Source organism: Labeo rohita, chromosome 3 (assembly GCF_022985175.1).
Source record: "Labeo rohita strain BAU-BD-2019 chromosome 3, IGBB_LRoh.1.0, whole genome shotgun sequence".
In the NCBI taxonomy this organism is placed as follows: domain Eukaryota; kingdom Metazoa; phylum Chordata; class Actinopteri; order Cypriniformes; family Cyprinidae; genus Labeo; species Labeo rohita.
The window spans coordinates 11,731,177-11,750,733 of record NC_066871.1 but is presented as its reverse complement, the minus strand read 5'-3'; the positions used below and the strand labels follow the sequence as shown (position 1 = coordinate 11,750,733).

The 19,557-nt window shown below is 33.7% G+C and overlaps 2 protein-coding genes across 3 annotated transcripts; one reads left to right on the top strand and one right to left on the bottom strand.

The window, feature by feature from the left end:
• Positions 1-1,543: 1,543 nt before the first annotated feature.
• On the top strand, positions 1,544-5,095 carry cpsf4 (cleavage and polyadenylation specific factor 4). 2 transcript variants are annotated; one of them, XM_051106444.1, is made up of 8 exons: positions 1,544-1,947; positions 2,108-2,158; positions 2,243-2,395; positions 2,476-2,571; positions 2,664-2,757; positions 3,649-3,721; positions 3,812-3,979; positions 4,085-5,095. In XM_051106444.1, the coding sequence occupies exons 1-8, from the start codon at positions 1,845-1,847 to the stop codon at positions 4,151-4,153; spliced, it is 807 nt and encodes a 268-aa protein (XP_050962401.1). In that variant the 5' UTR covers positions 1,544-1,844; the 3' UTR covers positions 4,154-5,095. The 2 variants fall into 2 exon arrangements, with proteins under 2 accessions (XP_050962401.1, XP_050962400.1); XM_051106443.1 differs by having other exon boundaries at positions 3,809-3,979.
• A 218-nt stretch (positions 5,096-5,313) lies between these two features.
• atp5mf (ATP synthase membrane subunit f) lies at positions 5,314-7,787 on the bottom strand. The gene is made up of 4 exons (XM_051106445.1): positions 7,661-7,787; positions 6,702-6,809; positions 5,643-5,759; positions 5,314-5,550 (listed from the first exon to the last, which is right to left on the bottom strand). The coding sequence occupies exons 1-4, from the start codon at positions 7,674-7,676 to the stop codon at positions 5,522-5,524; spliced, it is 270 nt and encodes an 89-aa protein (XP_050962402.1). The 5' UTR covers positions 7,677-7,787; the 3' UTR covers positions 5,314-5,521.
• Positions 7,788-19,557: the final 11,770 nt, after the last annotated feature.

Sequence of the window (19,557 nt, the reverse complement as noted above, 5' to 3'; positions counted from 1 at the left end):
GTTGTTTGCTGTTTTGTGCTGTACTCTACAGTACAATAAATTAAGTATTAAACACTTGCAAATGCATACAATCGTTGTGTTCATCATGTGAATTTTTTTCCCAAGTTTTACCAGTTTTCGTAGTACTGTTTTGAATTGATCTCATCAGTGTGTAAAACTGTGTTGTAGTGTGTGTGTTTTTGAGGGTTTGTGTGTCATGTCTGAGAACAAAGTTAGTTTTTTCAGCAAGATTGAGTGGTTTTGAGTGGAGAGCTTCATTCTGACCTGAATATAGTAAGTATAGTAAATATTTTAAAACTGTAAAATATTTATTTTCAAATCTCAGTACTTAAAATAAATATATTAGGTGAAAGAGGATCAGATGACAAAAACGTTTGTGAATGTGTGTATTTTAATGTGTTTGAAAGACAAAAGCCTTCCAAAGACATAGAAATACAGTGATAACATAAATAAAAATGAATGTGCTCATCGGTAGTTGATGCAATTTTGAAACACTTCTTAAACCCGAAATGATTTTTGTAAATCCAGTGGTCAGATGCTGTGTCGCCACCTGACTAATAACTTTTTTTGTGTGTGTGTGTGTAAATGTCTACAAAACTTGAAGACTTGTCGAATGTATGTAAGCTGTATAGGTTATTTTAAAAAGGAAAATGTAAAAGATAAAATAGATTAATTAAATTATGTATAATGTATTGCTATTGTGTAAATAATATGTAATGGTGTAATCCATAAGAAGTAACTGTAGTCTGATTATGAAAATTTAATTGAATCTTATTACAAGTATTTATTTTTTGGAATCTGATTATGTAATCCAGGTTACATGTAACTAGTAGCTCTACAAACTAGTTATTGAAGTTCAGGACAACCTGAGCAAATCTTAGTGTATTAAATCGTTTTAAATGATCTGACACATCAGAACCAAACGAAAATACATTTGAAATAATGTTATTTATTCTGTTTCATTATAAAAGTATATATATATATAGATATAACAAATTAGCCAGAGGTTAAAAAAAAGTAGAAAATACGTGAAGAAACACAAAAAGCTTGAAAAAAAAAAGTTTTAATAAGGTAGTTTTATTGAGTCCTGGTCTCCTGAACATGATAGAATGTATATAGTTTGGGTTTCTTTAAGAACAGAAAATAGCTTCTGGTTGGTAGTTTACACCTATTAACTTTAACCCTCATTCTATACTCTCGTCATATTGTTTTTAATACATTTTCGTAACCCCAGAACAGCTATTCATTAGGTACCTCCTGACACCACAGTCAGCACTCTTCATAGTACAATTGTTAGGAGCGGCATGGCGCTAGTAACTACAGCAGACCTTTTAATCAACAGCCAACACACTGATCAAGACCAGCCTTTCGTATATTCTCAATGCCATCAAAGTTGCCATCTTCAGCAAATCACTAGAAGATCATTGACACACTTTTAAATATTAATAAGGCGAAATAAGTCATCTCAACAAATACATTTTGAAAACCACATCCGCGCGTTTCCAGAAAATCGATGTTATTGTAATCGATTGTACGGGCTGGAGTTCAGGGGTCACTGGTGAACAGCGCTGTGGAAGTAGACGGTTCTAAAAATCAACTGTTTATTTACAATGTTTATCTTTATCTTTACCGATTTGCTCATGAGCTGCATTAAAAACTGTTTGCCCAGTTAATAAATCTGTATACGTGTTCGCTATTCTCTCTTTTTACGTCTAGAATTTAAACCTGACCAACGGCAAACTGATAAGTTGTTAGCCATTAAGACTTCTTTTAGTTTTCTGATTAGGTGTTACAAAGAGAAGAGTTTCAACTGCTGGTAAAAACATACAGTATATACTCCCAAAATGCAGGAATTAATCGCGAATGTCGATCATATCAAGTTTGATCTAGAAATTGCTGTAGAACAACAGTTAGGCGCTCAACCACTGCCATTTCCAGGAATGGATAGTAAGTTAATACGAGTATATCGATTAATATATTTTTTTAAATGTTCAATTACAATTGTGTTTCTGATTTATTATTTTTTAAAATACAAAATGAATTGTTAGATAAGCATTATTTAAAACAGAAGACGTAATAATGATACAAAAATGTTCTTATTTTTCAGAATCTGGTGCAGCTGTATGCGAGTTCTTCATGAGAGCTGCCTGTATGAAAGGCATGTATTGCAAAAGCTTTTAAGGATTTTTATGTCATCATGATTATTGCTTTGATCAGACTTTACAGCTTTCTCTTTTGACAGGTGGAATGTGTCCTTTCAGACACATCAGTGGAGAAAAGACTGTGGTGTGCAAGCACTGGCTTCGAGGTTTATGCAAGAAAGGAGACCAATGTGAATTTTTACACGAGTATGATATGACAAAGATGCCTGAATGTTATTTCTACTCTAAATTTGGTTAGTATTTAAAAGTGTATCTATCTAACTATCTATCTGGCACTCTGTATGTGTGTTAATAATTTAATTTTGTTTTGCAGGGGAGTGCAGTAATAAAGAGTGTCCATTTCTGCATATCGACCCAGAATCTAAGATTAAAGATTGCCCATGGTATGATAGGGGATTTTGTAAGCATGGTAAGTTTTTTGCAGTGATTTTCAGATATTTGCATCTTTAAAAAAATAGATTGTAAACTTTTTTTTTTTTTACTCCCTTACCTTCCCGTTAGGTCCGGATTGCAGGCACAGACACACACGAAGAGTCATCTGTGTAAATTACCTTGTTGGCTTCTGTCCGGAGGGCAAATCATGCAAATTTATGCAGTGAGTATCTGTGATTGCAATGTATGCATATACATATTCATATGTGTGATTTAAAGGGGTCATCGGATGCTAAGTTTACTTTTTCATGTTGTTTGAACATTAATATGTTTTGGCAGTGTATGTACAAATCTACCCTATAATGATAAAAATCCATGCAGTGGTTTTTAATTGATCTGTAAAAATAATATCCCCTTTTTCAAATCAAGCCATTCTCAGATGCCTGTCGTTGTTGTGTCACACCGACAGAGGCTGCTCCCATGATAGTTGATTGACATGAGCGTCTTACCTCAGATCAGTTGTAACAGTCCAACCTCCATGTTTTGATGCCGGAGCAGGGATGCAAGTTAGACAAGAATTGAGCGATTGAGGTGTTGTGTTGCTGGATGTAATAATGAACATAGTGGTCGTCATTTACTCCCGACATCTGAGCTGCTAAAGCTGCTGAGATGTGGAATGCACCTCTCGATCTACATATGTCCGTCTATGTTCGCACAAATCATTCGTGATCCAGCTTCACTTACAGCAGAAGTGAGTATAAGGGTTATTTTATGATAATAATGTGCTAGTTAGCAAGTTTAGCGGCTAAATGCAGCTAAAGTAAACAGGCTCGTCACTCCACAGAGAGAAGAGAGGGGCGGGGCAAGCAGAGCTCATTTGCATTTAAAGCAGCCTCGACCAGAATGGGATGATTTTTGCAGAGCTGATTTTGGCACAGTAAAAAGGGTGTTGTTTTACACAACCATTGAGAATTTTTAACCAAAGTATATTATAGACTTTTCATTAAGACCCTAAAGAATCATATCAGCTTGTGGAAAATGGGCATCCGATGACCCCTTCAAATAAACATTTCTGCATTAATTCTAATCATGAATTTTTATTTGTAATTCCTAGTCCAAGATTTGAACTCCCTATGGGTGCGACTGAACAGCCACCATTACCACAACAGGCACAGTCACAGCAAAAGGTTTGTGGATTTTTTTAATCAGGTTTTTTTGTTGTTGTTCAAAATATGTTTAACGTTTACCTTCATACTGTTCATTTCAATCTCCAGCAGCAAAACACGCAGCCCACAAACAGGTCATCACAGTCGCTCATCCAGTTAACCAACACCAATGTTAACAGCAACCAGAGAATGCCAAATGCTGTTGGGATTGTGCACTCTAACAACAACATGGGTGGACCTCGCGGTCCTCGTCCACTGGATCAAGTTACGTGTTACAAGGTGGGACGTCATTTGATTTTATGCATGAAATACATTTTTCTGATATACTATTATGATGCCTTCAATTGTATAGTAACAGTCAGTGTATGTTTGCTTTTTTCCCAGTGCGGTGAGAAGGGCCATTACGCAAACAAATGCACAAAAGGACACCTGGCGTTTTTGAGTGGACAGTAAAGTTTTCTACAAAAAGGATGTCCAATAAATGTGACTATAACTTGCAACGTGAGACATTTCATTCCTGGTACAGTCAAGGAATAGCTTACCCAAAATGAAAAATTGCTTAAAATGTACTCACCCTCAGGCTATTCAACATATAAGTAAGTTTGTTTGTTCATCAGAACAGATTTGTAGAAATTTAGCATTACATCACTTGCTCACCAATGGATTCTTTGCAGTGAATGGGTGCCGTCAGAATGAACAGCTGATAAAAACACCACAGTAGTCCATCAATTAATGAATTAATGAAGTGAAAACCACATGCTTTCTAAAAAACAAATCCATCACAAAGGCATTTCTATAATCCACCACCATATTTGTTTATATCAGTTTTGGACTGTTGGAGTCATGTGGATTGCAACTGTTTGGACTCTCCTTCTGACAGCACCCATTTACTGCAAAAGTTCCATTGGTGACAAATGATTGTAATGTTACATTTTAGAAGAAGGAGAAACAAACTCATTTACATCTTTGATGGCCTGAGGGGTGGGTACATTTAAATTATTGGGTGAACCATGTTTTTAATGCTTCCCTGCAAAGGCTATAGTTGAGGGACATACATGTGGCTCTACCTCACTGTCCATGTGCCAAGTGCGTCTCAGTATACAATGAAAATGAAGAATGATCAGCAACCACCGTTTTCATATAGACTTTTGTTTTACTTTCACATGAAACCTTACAGTCTTTTGGATTTGAGCAAAAAGCATCTTGCTTAAACTTTACAGCAATGCTGGAGTTAGAGGAAAATATTACATCTATGTTTTTAGAGAGAATGTTGTCCTTTAGCAACATTAGAAAAGACATCACTTTGTGGTCTATCAAGACTCTTGTGTACATTACATAAAACTGATTGTTGAGTTGTTCTTACTACAATAAAGATTACTGGATTTATGAAATCATTATATGTGTTTTATCTACATTTCTAAATATTACTAGTATCGTATTTCATTTTAGCTTTTAAATGGGCCTTTTGCCTGAATAAGGTCTTGCTCTCCCTCATTTTCTCTAGTAATCTGGGCTGCAGTGTTACTGACCACCTTTTTTGCTGACTACTGAGCCTGTTTTAAAACAGTCCATGCTAATGCTAATGTCATGCCATACAAACACTATACCCCAACCAATTTAATACATGTTTAATTCATCACAAGAAATGTGAATAATAATCAAGCTCTTATACATACAGCCAAGATTTCGTATACTTTCAATGAAGAGTCCAAATTAAATAAATGTCATTTTATTCTTGGTCACAAACAGAGAAAGCTGGAAGGTGTGATGATCACACTGCTGCAGACAAAAGATTTGAGTGGCCTGGTGGTCTAGTGGGTTTCAGTGGTACTTCCTCCACCTGTCGTGCTCTGAGGGACAAAAAACAAATACTTCCTCAGTGACACTGAATATAGACAACAGTACAACAGTGAACACCACACTACATTTAGTTTGTACTTACTGATGTGATCGTATTCCCAGAGGTAGCTGAGGGCAACGTAACCAGCAAGGAACATGGCAACTCCACCAATGCCACCTTTCCTCACATTAATGTATTTGTTGTAGTATCTCTCATATCCTAAAAGAAGTTTTGATTGGGGAAAAGATTAAACAACAGCTAAAATAAAAACAGAAACATTACAATACTGATAAAAGAGGTTTTTCTAATTTACTAACCCCCATATCAAAGATGTTCATTTTTTTTCTTTCTTCAGTCGAAAAGAAATTAAGGTTTTAGAGGAAAACATTCTAGGATTTTTCTCCATATAGTGGACTTCATCAGGTTGAAGGTCCAAATTGCAGTTTCAATGCAGCTTCAAAGAGCTCTACACAATCCCAGTCGATGAATAAGGGTCTTATCTAGCAAAACAACTGGTCAAATTTATATACTTATTAATTTATATACTTTTTAACCACAAATGCTCAGCTTGCACTAACTTGACCTCAACCATTATTTAATCACGTATGCGTGATGAAGGCAGAAGTACTGACCCAGTGTTTACAAAGTGAACGTGCAAAGAAAGTCAAACGCCCTTTACAAAAAACAGGTAAACAATAATGTCGGACGATTTTGAAGTTGGAGAACAAACTCCATCTAATTTCACCCTACCCTACCTTTTTGAACCGAGGTACAGAGAGAAAGAACTAACCTTGCGTGACCTTTTCCAAAGTGACTATGTAGTGTGTGAAGACATGCATCACAGAACTAGTGCAAGACAAGCATTTGTGGTTAAAAAGTATATACATTTATTTATTTAAGAAAATGACAGATCATTTTGCTAGATAAGACCCCCATTCCTCGGCTGGGATTGTGTAGAGCCCTTTGAAACTGGACCTTCAACCCGCTGATCCCCATTGAAGTCCACTCTATGGAGAAAAATCCTGGAATGTTTTCCTCAGAAACCTTAATTTCTTTTTGACTGAAGACAGACACGAATATCTTGGATGACATTGGGGGCGAGTAAATTATCAGGAAATGTTCATTCTAGAAGTGAACGTCTTTAAATGCACAGGTCGTTACCTCCACGAACACTACCGAGAAGTCCGTTTGGGGTGAAGTCTCTCGTTCCAAGCCATGATGGCAGCTCTCCGAGCTTGACATCCATAAGCTTCCTCTGGGCCAGGGCCACTAGGGGAAAAAATGCATTAAATAAACACACTTATAAATAATTCCACTGGGTTTTATTTGATAATCTCAGCAAGCCAGTTCTCCTGTGCATCTAAATGATCTGAGAACAAACTAGTTTGTAAAAACGCAAAATTAATAGCTGCATGCACTGGTTTAAATGCTAAAGGATGTCACACTTCAGTCTGACATTGAAGCTTACACAAAACCCACTTGTTTTAAATAAGCCCAAACAAACACAAAATGCACATCTATTTGCTTTTGACATATATTAGAATAATTTTCAGCACTACAAAAGTATTATTTGATAGCTATTCAGGACTATTGAACGTATACATATGAACTATCCTTCTTGCAAGAACAGTTCCACGCTAAAATACTTGATGTATTTATAGCTACTATAATTATTTGGTCATACCCTGGACACTTGCAGTAGAATAACAGTACTAATCTATCAAATTAAACTGTGTTTCTATAAGAGTCATTACTCTTGCATGGAAGCTGTCAGGCAGTAGTTCATAGAAAACGTAGTTGTGTTTTATGTCATTAACTAACCAGTACGCTTCTCTAACGAATATCTCACAAAACACTACAGGAATTAGCATGTCCTGAGCATTATATTCAGTCATGAATGTAATCGGAAAGTCGGTGCGGCCAATGTTACTGAAAGTCCTTGACATGACTCGCGTCTGCCTGCACCGAGGCCTTTAGCGGCGCTACGCACAAACGACATCACAAACATTCACTCCATTCATGCCTTCACACACACAGATAAATAAAAGAGTGCAATTTAAGTAAAGCCTTCCCATCCAACAGTGAAATATATTCAACTATGCATGTCCCATTCACCATACCTGGTTTATCCGCCATCTTGCTCTGAACTTCAAGATGATGGCTGCAGCAGGGGACGCTGGGAGTGAAATGGAGTGACGTCGACGAGCAAAGCGTGGGGCGGGGTTTATAGATCACGTGACCGATGGACAGAAGAGCGTCCTCTGCATAGAAATGACCACACTAACTTCTCATTGTCTGGCTTTGATATTAATGTAACGAAACAGAAAACAATGTTTTATGTGTTTAATCTCCTAGTACAAAGCAAAGTTTTAAACAGACCTACAGTTCTATACAATCCAAAGATGATAATAAAATACTACGTTTTCGAGCATTTGGTAACATTCAAAGTAAAATGATCTCTGTATCTAAAACACACAATTTATTTATTTTTTTAAATATTATTATTGTTATTAATATTTGATATTTTTAATTGTATACGCTGGTACCACTGGAGGGAGACATTTACTGCATTTACATCTACATTCAGCATCTTTCTTGTGGTAAAGCATGTTTTTAGTGGTAAGTAAAATAAATAAATAAAAATAAGGACTTTTTATAATGTAAATATTGGTCATTACTTGTTTAAGCAGATAATAATTTTGTTAAAGTTTAGTTAAAGAGATATTTACTATGGATTGTTTTTTTGTTTGTTTGTTTTTACAGTTGTTGTTATGTGGTTTGTGGTAAAACATAACCTTCTTTGAACAGCAGACCAATATCCTGCTTTTGGTCACACTGACTTTATTGTTGCGAAGCCAGGAAAGCGTTTCAGGGATGTTCATAACCAGTGCCATTAACTGTGTGCCAAGCTCATTTATAATAAGATTCATTTTGCAGCATTACAAAGTGTGATGATTCAGCTTTTGGACTCGTGTTGCTGTCAGGATTATTTTTTCAAAGTCATACAGTAGTACAAGTGACAAAAACAGCATCAGTTTTTACAGGCTCTTTCCTTAATGAAGACCCCAGAGTAAACTTTTATCCAAGTCTTTTTTAGTGCCATTACATTTAGGTGCGCATAGATCTTTCCATATGGCTGAATACCAAGAGATGTCTGGGCAACTGAAAGTCTTTGAGTGAATAGAGGGTTTGCACTTACGTCACAGTTTGGTCGGTTATCGGATGCACGGCCATATTGGTGATACTCGGATGTAAACAACAGCATGGATTGCACGGTTAATGTACTACTGAATACACTGTTCTGATAATTTATGCTGTGTAAACCATAGAAAATAAACATGTGGAAGCTGCTAAATCATTTAGAGAAGCACTTAGTAAGCAGGAAAAGGCGCAATATTTTGACAAACTAAAGTTAATAGGTGGTAAAGATACGCACAAGCAGTATTAATTAAGATATTAGCCTAATATTTCACCCACCTGACTGGAAATGATAAGAACAAACATGAATGTTGTCAAGATTTTTTCCCTGGAAATCCTGGTTTAGTTTGGCCAACCACAAACGCCTTTTGTTCCTCAGACAGTTTTTTGCACTCTTCTCGATATGTTATAACTCTTGGAAGTCTATAGTACTCCAAATGTCTTTCCTGGTCCGACCGATTAGTACAGCCCAAAACATGACAATAATTTATCATTTTCAACAGGAATATGTCATTTTCGTTCAGTTCAGTGGCATTGTTTACATTCATTGCCGCCAATATGGCAGATTGATCGTGAAAACACTCTATAGGTATATCTTAGACAATGTATTTGCAGTGTATATACTATAAACTTTAAATATTCTATACAACATGTTTTTGTCCTGATGACATGAGTAGATGTTGTCTATGTAAGCAAAATGACTATATATGTGCATTTATTAGGAAGAATCATTGTAAGACTGTATAGGCTAAAACCAGTGTTGGGGAAAGTTACTTTTAAAAGTAATGCATTACAATTTTGCATTACTCCTTGAAAAAGTAACTAATTACGTAACTTTTTATGGAAAGTAATGCGTTATGTTACTTTTGCGTTTAAATCTGGGCAGGGCTTGCTTCTTTGTTTTTAATATAAAGCAATTCTAATGTAAAATCCCTTTTACACCAAAAGTGAAATGAATTCACCTCAGGCTGAAAGAAAAGTACATTTATGCAGGGCATCACTCTTCAGCTAAAAAAATGAAGCACAAATGTTAGTTCATCTAAAGTAATTTTTGCTTATTAGTATGGTTAAATTGCATCATCGAAGGTCAGCAGCAAAGACACTGGTTAATAAAATAGGATTAAATACATAAAAGATATTTGTTTTATTTAACATATTTAATTAGGGTTGTGTCATATTCTGAGTTTGCATTTCACTGTTTTTATTCATTTTGAGGAACTGAATCTGTTTTTTTGTGAGTGAGATGAATTAATGCATGTTCACATTTAGTCTAGAATAGAGGAACATCATGTTTACTCACAATTTCCCGACAGGAGATTTGTCAATCAATAAATGGGGAAAAAAGTAACTGGCGTTACTTATTTGAAAAAGTAACTCAGATATTTTCTTAGAAATTCAAAAGTAATGCGTTACTTTACTAGTTACTTGAAAAAAGTAATATTATTATGTAACTTGCGTTACTTGTAATGCGTTACCCCCGAACACTGGCTAAAACAAATGCATGGTAGGTATTTTAAACAATGCTGGTGCAAAACTTACTATTCTGTAACATTCAAACTAAATGAGAAAGAGAAGAGGCTGTCATGATGATCTCATTAGAATGTATGAGACACACAGCTGTCTGACTTACTGTGGTCGATGCATTAGACAGGAGGTCAAAGGCGTAAGTGCCATTCATTACTCCGCTCTGCCATAAAAATTCCAGGCAGAATTATAATTTTGAGATTTTAATTAAGATGGTGCGGCAGTCACATCAAAGGACAGATCAGTTCACAGTCTTCCAGGAGTTATACCGTCCGGCGCGCAGTTACATTATATTGATTTTCATTATTCACATATCTGCTCTGATTTTCACTAGCCATATGTTTACTCCGCAAATATTATTCTTTCATTGCTGTAGGACACACGATAGTGGGGTTATCACATTTATAATAATATTATTTCTAATCTATGTTTTCAGAGAGCCAGGTTTATTAGTTCATCTGTAATGTCTGCTAACAGATGGAGGATCAGGCCAATCTCAATTCCAGACTCTAATTGAATAAGTTAATAATCCTCGTGATTAGGAAAATGATGTAATGGAAAAAATGTTATTGTTCTAGCTCATTTATCTGCCATGTGAAGGATAGAGAAAATATAAATTCCATGTGTGCCGGTGCATTCCATCTTTCCTTTTTAACTCATTTTTGTTCTTTTTTATTGCAATGAAACATCTGCTTTTTATTTATTTATTTGCCTTTGAATACTATTATACTATGCATACTATTGCTGCAGCAAATGATATGTGTACTAGAATGTTTTCTATTTGAATAGGATCCCAGATGACTTAGTACTTTTGCCAAAACAAGCAGTATACAATTGACCTTACTGCACAAAATACTGTATCCCACAATGCAACGCACTTAACTTGACATCCTGTTTGATGGTTGAATGAGAAGTAATATTCAGTGTTGTTTTAGTATCACTTAGAATACTATAGTTTAATTTTTATATTTTTATTATAATTATAATTTTAGTTACCATTTTGCTAATTTTCTTGTGTGTTTCTGTCATTTTTATTAGTTTTAGATTTTTTTTTTCAAATGTGTCTAAATTTTTTAAAATAATTTTTATTTCAGTTTTAGTTATTTTAGTTTGTCAAGTTAAACAAAATCAAAATGAGAGATTTGATTTTATTTTAGTTAAAACGTTTTTATGGTTTTATTTTTAGTTGTAACTGTAATAATAATCATTTTTAACAACATTTTAACATTTTTTAGTTTGCCAAATGTAAATATAAGTGTAAAGTTAGACCTATTTCTCTTTAAAATGCATAATAACCCATTTTATTTTCAAGAACTTGCCTAATTACATGCAAAATGACAAACACTGTGAAATAAAACTGTTGAATTTACTAGAAAAAAAAAAAAAAAAATACAGTGTATATAGTGTACACTACCAGTCAAAAGTTTTTGAACAGGAAGATTTTTTTATGTGTTTTTAAAAAAGTCTCTTCTGCTCACCAAGTCTGCATTTGTTTGATCCGAAATACAGCAAAAGCAGTAATATTATGAAATATTTGTACTATTTAAAATAACAATTTTCTATTTTAATATATTTTAAAATATTGTATTTTATTCCTGTAATCAAAGTTAAATTTTCATAGGATCATGAAGATCAGCATTTATCTGATATAAAAAGCTTTTGTAACATTTTTAATAAATTAATTATATAATTTTAATTATAGAAATTAATACTTTTATTTAGCAAGGATGCTGTAAATTGATCAAAAGTGACGAATTACTCAGCTGTTTTTAACATAATAATAATATTTTTAATGCAAATTAGCATATTAGAATGATTTCTGAAAGATCATGTGACTAAAGTAATGATCCTAAAAATTCAGCTTTAAAAACACAGGAATAAATAATATTTTAAAACATATTTAAATAGAAATCAGTTATTTTAAATAGTAAAAATATTTCCAAATTTTAGTTTTGTTTGGATCAGATGAATGATCAAGAGCAGAAGAGACTTCTTTAGAAAACATTAAAAATCTTACTGTTCAAAAACTTTTGACTGGTAGTGTAAAATTCAGTGTGCTAGTATTGCATTTAGAACACAGCCCTTGTTTTTAATCGTATAAGAGCTGTCAAGGAAGATCAGTTTACACAGATTGTATTAATAAAGTTAAGGCCTTGAAGTGTATCCAAGTAATTCTTCTTCATGGCATGTCTCACAAGCTAATTGCTTTTGACAATATATCAAAAACCTGTCTGGCAGAGATGAGAGACTATTATGTGTTGCATTATACATTCATATCTGCAATAACTGTCATGATGGGAATTAACATGTACAGCATAATGATTTTTAATTTACAATATTCAATCTCATTACATATACAAGAAATAATTGTTATAATGACCTATACTACAAATATCACACGCAGAAGGCCTACGGTGCAATAAACGCCACCTCCTGTAAACTCTTCACCCTCCCGCGATCTCACAAATGATATTACAGTACACAGACTAACTCTATTAGGCTCTGAAACATTTTCCCTGAGGCTGTTAGACTCCTTAACACCCTCATACCTAATTCCAATTTCAGGAAAATGATTTAAATTCAACCAACGTTGTAATTCCCTGCAGTGTTTACGCTGTTCTGTTAAAGTCAACTTGCACTGCAAGTACTTGCTGCCTCTGTTCACATCCAGGATGGATTATGGTCCTGCGAGGCCCTGAGGCACAGATCTGGTTTTGGACACCACCTCCAAATACCATAATGAGATTTAACGTTTAGATAATGAGACTTAGATACAGCAATTATGAGATATGAAATCTCAATAGCATGATATAATGTTTCACAATCATGAAATAAAGTTGCAGTTACAAGCAGTTAGTAATACATTGCAAATTAGACTATAAGATGCTTATAAGGCACTATCCCAGCTGACAAAAATACGTAAGAATGTTTTGTAGTTCACGCCAAGTAAATAGTTCACCCCAAAAAAAAGAAAATTGTGTCATTAACTACTTACCCTTATGTCATTCAAAACCTGTAAGTTCTATCGTCTGAACGCAAATTAAGATATTTTTTATGAAATCTGAGAGCTGTGTGCGTCTTCGTATGTCTCTTGTCTTCCTTGCTGTCTATGGAGGGTCAGAAAGCTCACAGATTTAATCAAAAATATCTGAATTTGTGTTGTAAGGATGAACAAAGGTCTTACGGGTTAATGACAAAATTTTCATTTTTGGGTGAACTATCCCTCTAAGTTACGAAAATGATATTAAGTTGGCTTTTTTACTGAATCAATTTACTGAATCAGCTGGTTTTACTTGATTTTAACTGGTTTGTATCTGAATCAATGTTAAATTATGTTAAAAACATGGTAGCAACATGCAAATCATGTTGTAAACGTGCTAGCAACATGTTAATCATGCTAGAAACATGCTAACAAAATGCTAAATATGCTAAATCATGCTAGCAATGTGCTAATCATGGTAAAAACATGCTAGCAACATGTTAGTCAAGCTAGAAACATGATGGCAACATGCTATCATGCTAGAAACATGCTAGCCACATTAAAAATGCTAACAACATCCTAATAATGCTTAAAACATGCTAGCAACATGCGTATTATGCTGAAAACATGTTAGAAACATGCAAACATGCAAAAAAACGTGTTTTTAATATAATTTGTAACATGCTAAAATCATGCTAGCAACATGTTAATCATGGTAAAAACATGCTAGCAACATGCTAGCAATGTGCTAATCATGTTAGAAACATGTTTGTAACATACTAACAACATGTTGACCACATTAAAAAATGCTAGCAACATGCTAAGCATGCTTAAAATACGCTAGCAACATTAACAACATGTTAAAAACATGCTAGCAACATGATTATTATGTTGAAACTTGTTAGAAACATGCGTTAGGAAAATACTAAAAATCATGCTAATATTAAAAACATGCTAGAAACATGTTAGTAATGCTAGAAGCATGCTGACAATGTGCTAATCATGTTAGAAACATGTTTGTAACATACTAACAACACACTAACCACATTAAAAAAATCAAAATACGCTATGCTAACATGTTAACATGTTAATCATGCTTATGTAAAAAACATGCTAGAAACATGTTAGTAATGCTAATCATGCTATGCTAAAATCATGCTAGCAACATGTTAATCATGAAACATGTTAGTAATGCTAGAAGCATGCTGACAATGTGCTAATCATGTTAGAAACATGTTTGTAACATACTAACAACACACTAACCACATTAAAAAATGCTAGCGACATGCTAACCATGCTTAAAATACGCTATAGCAACATGTTAACAGCATGCTAAAAACATGCTCGCAACATGCTTATGTTGAAACGTGTTAGAAACATGCTAATTGTATTAAGAACATGTTAGCAAAATGCTAAATATGCTAAAATCATGCTAGCAACATGCTTATTATGCTGAAAACATGTTAGAAACATGCAAATTGTATTAAAAACATGTTAGCAAAATGCTAAATATGCTAAAATCATGCTAGCAACATGTTAATAATGTTAAAACATGCTAACAACGTGTTAAATCATGTTAACAATGTGCTAAATCATACAACATTCTATCAACATCTAATGTATCTAAACTTCCAAACTTCAAGCTTTTACAGCGGCTTTAAACTTTAAGGCTGGTCTTTCTAAAGCCAGCGTCAAGGTTTGTTCTTAAACTTTATTCATCTAGTGTCTGAAATATTCTCTGAACGTTCGAAATGTCCAGTTTTAAAAACACTTTTCTTGGCTTTGCAAATGTTCATTCCTTTGTATCATTTCGAAGCCATTAAAACAACATTACTTTTGAATGTTTTTTTAAACATTCTAGAACAAGTAGTAACTTTTAAAAATGCTAGTTGAACGTCCAATTTAAATGTTTCAGAACAAACTCATGTGAATATTGTTTTAGTACATTATTAAAAGATCAGATAACTTTTTTTTGAGAGAATCTTGCTGGAGCCAAAGTTCTGATTACGTCCCTTGTTAGTTGGGATTAATACTGAAGAAGCATTAGGAACAGATAATATTTCTCATTTCATGATTTATTTCACATTATGTCAACCGTTACTCACACATTCAAGCACTGTTTGTCTATCAATATCAGATTTACATCTTCACTGGCTTGTTTATGAGTGTTAGACCATAGTGGGCATTTCAGCTTCGTAATTCATTCATTTAATTTGCACAGTAATATTATTTGGGATTTGTGCTATGTTCTCCCTGAATAATTTTGGAAATAACACATAAATTGAATGTTTAAAACTTTGATTTATTATAGCAGTTGCTCCACAGCATGTTATGAGAACATTTCCTCCAGTTTGTCAAGAAGGTATGTAGCTGATGATCTGCTACAAACCCCAGCAGTAGACACGATTAATGACAGGCCAGTGTTTGAGCCATATCTCATTACTCTCCAGCAGGTCTGGAACTTGTTCCTGCAAGATTTGGTTCATCATTCGTCTCCCACAGCAACATATGCTGAAACAGCAGCCCTGATAGAAGCAGTTAACTGAATAAAAAGCGATCAACTCAAAACTCTACTGGAGGGCACATAGATAAACTCAAGACTTTGTCTTTTGTTATTATTTCTTTATATTTAAAACCTATTAAAGAGGAAATAAATACTAAGTGCACTTGTACATACTTGACATTACAGATAATTATGTCAGGAATTATAAACAATATATCTATCTTTATGCCAATAATGCACTGGGTGAATATGAGAGTGTTGATTTGACTATAATTGACTTGTTTTAATATAATTTAAAGTTTTTACAAGATTGCAATGCCAGGGAATTTGATGGGGGGAAAAAACAAAAATAGACTTCTTAAATATAATATGTAAAATATACGCATAACATCCATCCTGTCAAATTACACCCACATATGGTAAAGACTGCCATTACCATTTGGCTCAAAATGTATAAAATACCTTTGGGCAAATGCCTCTGAGCCATTTTATACCCTCACAGTACACAGCAAAACAGTGCAGGTGATAGAGGAGGTAATGAAACAGCCCAGTCAGCTTTCTGAATACACAAGCACAGAAGCCTTCTGGGAAAACGACACTGGGTAGGAAATTAGATTCCCACTGGGTAAATACAACATCCAGACCAAGAACGGACTCATTTAACTTGTGTAAGACTGATTCATTTTGCCAGTTCCTTGTGCTTGCAAATGCTGCTGTGAAAACAAATATGTAGACTGATGATTCATTGACTGAATGATATTGATTTGCTTTCTCATCAATATAAATCAGCCAAACAGAACATTGGCCAAATGTTAGGTTTTTTTTTTTTTTTTTTGGATAAGATATCCTAAATCAATCATTCTGAATGAAAACAACATTATTGAATGACAGAGCTATGAACACATGTTATATATTGACCAACAGTTTCTTTGTACACTTTGAATAAATAAATGTTAGTATAAGTGGAAACATGATTTTCCCTTCCAGTTTTACTTTTTCCTTTCTAAATTAGATTGGGATGAAATATTTCTGAGCTTTTCATGCACAACATGTCTTAAAGCTAAATAATAAAGCATCCCTATGTCTATATTTGGTGACCTTTCTTAATATTGATTGAATAGAATGCCTTGAAAGAAAAGCATAAAGCTGACATTTTCTTTTACATGGTTACAGATTGAGTGTGTAACATGCTATTTATTATAAATAGGAAACAGAAAGTGCATTTCTCCTTCATTTTTGCCTTGGCAGGTCATTTGACAGACGAACACTGCATTTTCACCTTGTTTTTGTTGCATTTTCACTCTATAAGTGACTCCAGATATATAACAGCAGCTTGTGTATTATGCATGTATGTAGACCTTGCCGCTAGTACGTTCAAAATGCAAAGTTGTCCCATTGATTTCTTTGAAATGCAAATAAAGCGATCTATCACATGCTCCTTCTTCATTGATAGTCACTGTTGAGCTTTGATCTTTCCCAGTGATGCTGTCTGGACAGCTGATGCAAAATCAAGTTCAAGGTTGAATGCTGCCCAACACACAAAGTTTTAAAAATGACAAAAATGAACCTACTCTGCAAATGTGTGCACTGGGTTTCACTTGTTCCAATCTGTAGCCTAATGAACTAATGTATTAGTTCATTCTTCATTTGTGGTGGCAAGTGGTGTCCCTCTACTTTACAACAGTTGAAATAAACTTTAAATGCCAATAAATCATAAAATGTTTGCATGTTTGTATTCTGTAGGGTAAACACAATTTGTGTACTGTTAGTAGTTACATTTTTGTTTTAACATACATATTTAATTGAGTTTGAGAGACTGCATTTGTAACAAAATATGCGTGTTCCCGCCATACATCAGAGAGGTATCATGGAATGTAACTGCAACAATATAACACTTTTAACACAAATAAAGTGGTTATATTGTGAATATAGATTTTATTTAACATGTACAATTATTTAATTGTTTTAAAATATACATATTTTGTTATATCTAAGAAAAAAGTTCCCCCAAATTCATGTCTGTGGTGTTACAACAATGGATGTCGCCCCTTTAAGAAAAAGCAGGTCCAGGTGCTGGTTGATCTGAGGGGTGCATCGTGAGTACATTCTTTCTTATTAATTTTCTTAAAGTTTGCTAAATGTCTGACAATTTCACGTGTCGCACTTTATTTGTGTCTGTGGTGTTACATTGTTAACTTGCAGATCTGACATATTTTAAACAAAATTTTGATAAATACATATTAATATTTCCAAAATGTCACCTGATCTTGAAATCATCATGATGGGAACCTCCATTTTAGAAAAGTCTGGATTTAGGCTAATTTGTCTGTGGTGTTACTGTCTTTCCTGGTAACACCATAGATATAAGTGGTTGTGTCACCAGTGTTTAAAATTAAAATAAAAATCAAATTTAAGCCTAAATTTTAATGGACATAGCATATTAAACTAATTTTAAATGCATACCAATACATTTTATTTAAAAAACAAAAGCATTTTTTAAAAATTCTGCATATAATGGACTGATATGGTGCCCCGATTTTGCACTTCCAAAATGCAGTGTAAATGTTGCAAAAAACGTTCCCAAATGCGTTAACAATCCCAGCTGAGGAAGAAGGGTCTTATCTAGCAAAATGATCAGTTATTTTCAGTTAAAATAATATCATTTATATACTTTATATACTTTTTAATGTCAAATGCTCGTCTTGTCTTACTCTGCCTGGACTGTCTTTTTTCCGGTTCATGACGGTTAGGGTATGTCGAAAAACTCCCATCTCATTTTCTCCCTCAACTTCAAAATCATCCTATATCACTGTTTTACATTTTTTTTAAGGGTTGTTTGCATGTTTACTTTGCAAAGACTGGGTCGGTACTTCTGCAGCGATGTAGGATGATTTTGAAATAATTTTTTAAGTTGACGGAGAAAATACGATTGGAGTTTTTCGACATACCCTAACTGTCTTGAGCCAGAATACACAGAGTTCAGGCAGAGCAACACAAGACGAGAGTTTGAGATTAAAAGTATTTAAACTGTATTTTTTAAAATGTAAATAACCGATTGTTTTGCTAGATAAGACCTTTCTTCCTCAGTTGGGATTGTTTATAGCCGCATTTGGGATCGTTTGAAGCCGCATTTACATTGCATTTTGGAAGTTCAAAATCGGGGCACCACCACCCAGCAAGCAATTTTTGGTCTAAAAATCGTATATTAGCTGTTGAAACACAGCCCAGATGTCTAGGCTAAAATAAGGTTGTTATTGGGCTGTCAGTGAAAATTTAATAGACGTCTAAACATAGCCCTAGAATAGACTATAAATATAAATAAATATATATATATATATATATACACTACTGTTCAAAAGTTTGGGGTCAGTACATTTTTATTGTTTCTTTTTTTTTTTTTTAAGAAATTAATACTTTTATTCACCAAGGATGTATTAAGTTAATAATTAAAAGTTTATTAAAAGTTAATAATAAATCATTTACATTCTTATAAAATATTTATATTTTAAATAAACACTGTACTTTTTAAACTTGTTATTCATGAAAGAATCCTGAAAAAAAAAAAAATCACAGGTTCCAAAAAATATTTGGCAGCACAACTGTTGATATTATCCAACACTGATCATTCTAATAATAAATCCGCATATTAGAATGATTTCTGAAGGATCATGTGACACTTAAGACTGAAGTAACAGCTGATAAAAATTCAGCTTTTCATCACAGGAATAAATTCTATTTTAAAGTATGTTAAAATAAAAAACATTATTTTATATTGTAAAAACATTTTGCAATATTACTGTTTTTTTCTATAT

Excerpts from the sequence above, each read along its gene's own strand:
- cpsf4 (XM_051106443.1), top strand. The coding sequence starts at position 1,845 with ATGCAGGAATTAATCGCGAATGTCGATCATATCAAGTTTGATCTAGAA. Across the intron at positions 2,159-2,242 it reads GAGAGCTGCCTGTATGAAAG|GTGGAATGTGTCCTTTCAGA; the intron begins GCATGTATTGCA and ends CTCTTTTGACAG. Across the intron at positions 2,396-2,475 it reads TTATTTCTACTCTAAATTTG|GGGAGTGCAGTAATAAAGAG; the intron begins GTTAGTATTTAA and ends TTTGTTTTGCAG.
- atp5mf (XM_051106445.1), bottom strand. Across the intron at positions 5,760-6,701 it reads TCTCGGTAGTGTTCGTGGAG|GATATGAGAGATACTACAAC; the intron begins GTAACGACCTGT and ends AACTTCTTTTAG. Across the intron at positions 5,551-5,642 it reads CTGGGAATACGATCACATCA|AGCACGACAGGTGGAGGAAG; the intron begins GTAAGTACAAAC and ends TTTGTCCCTCAG.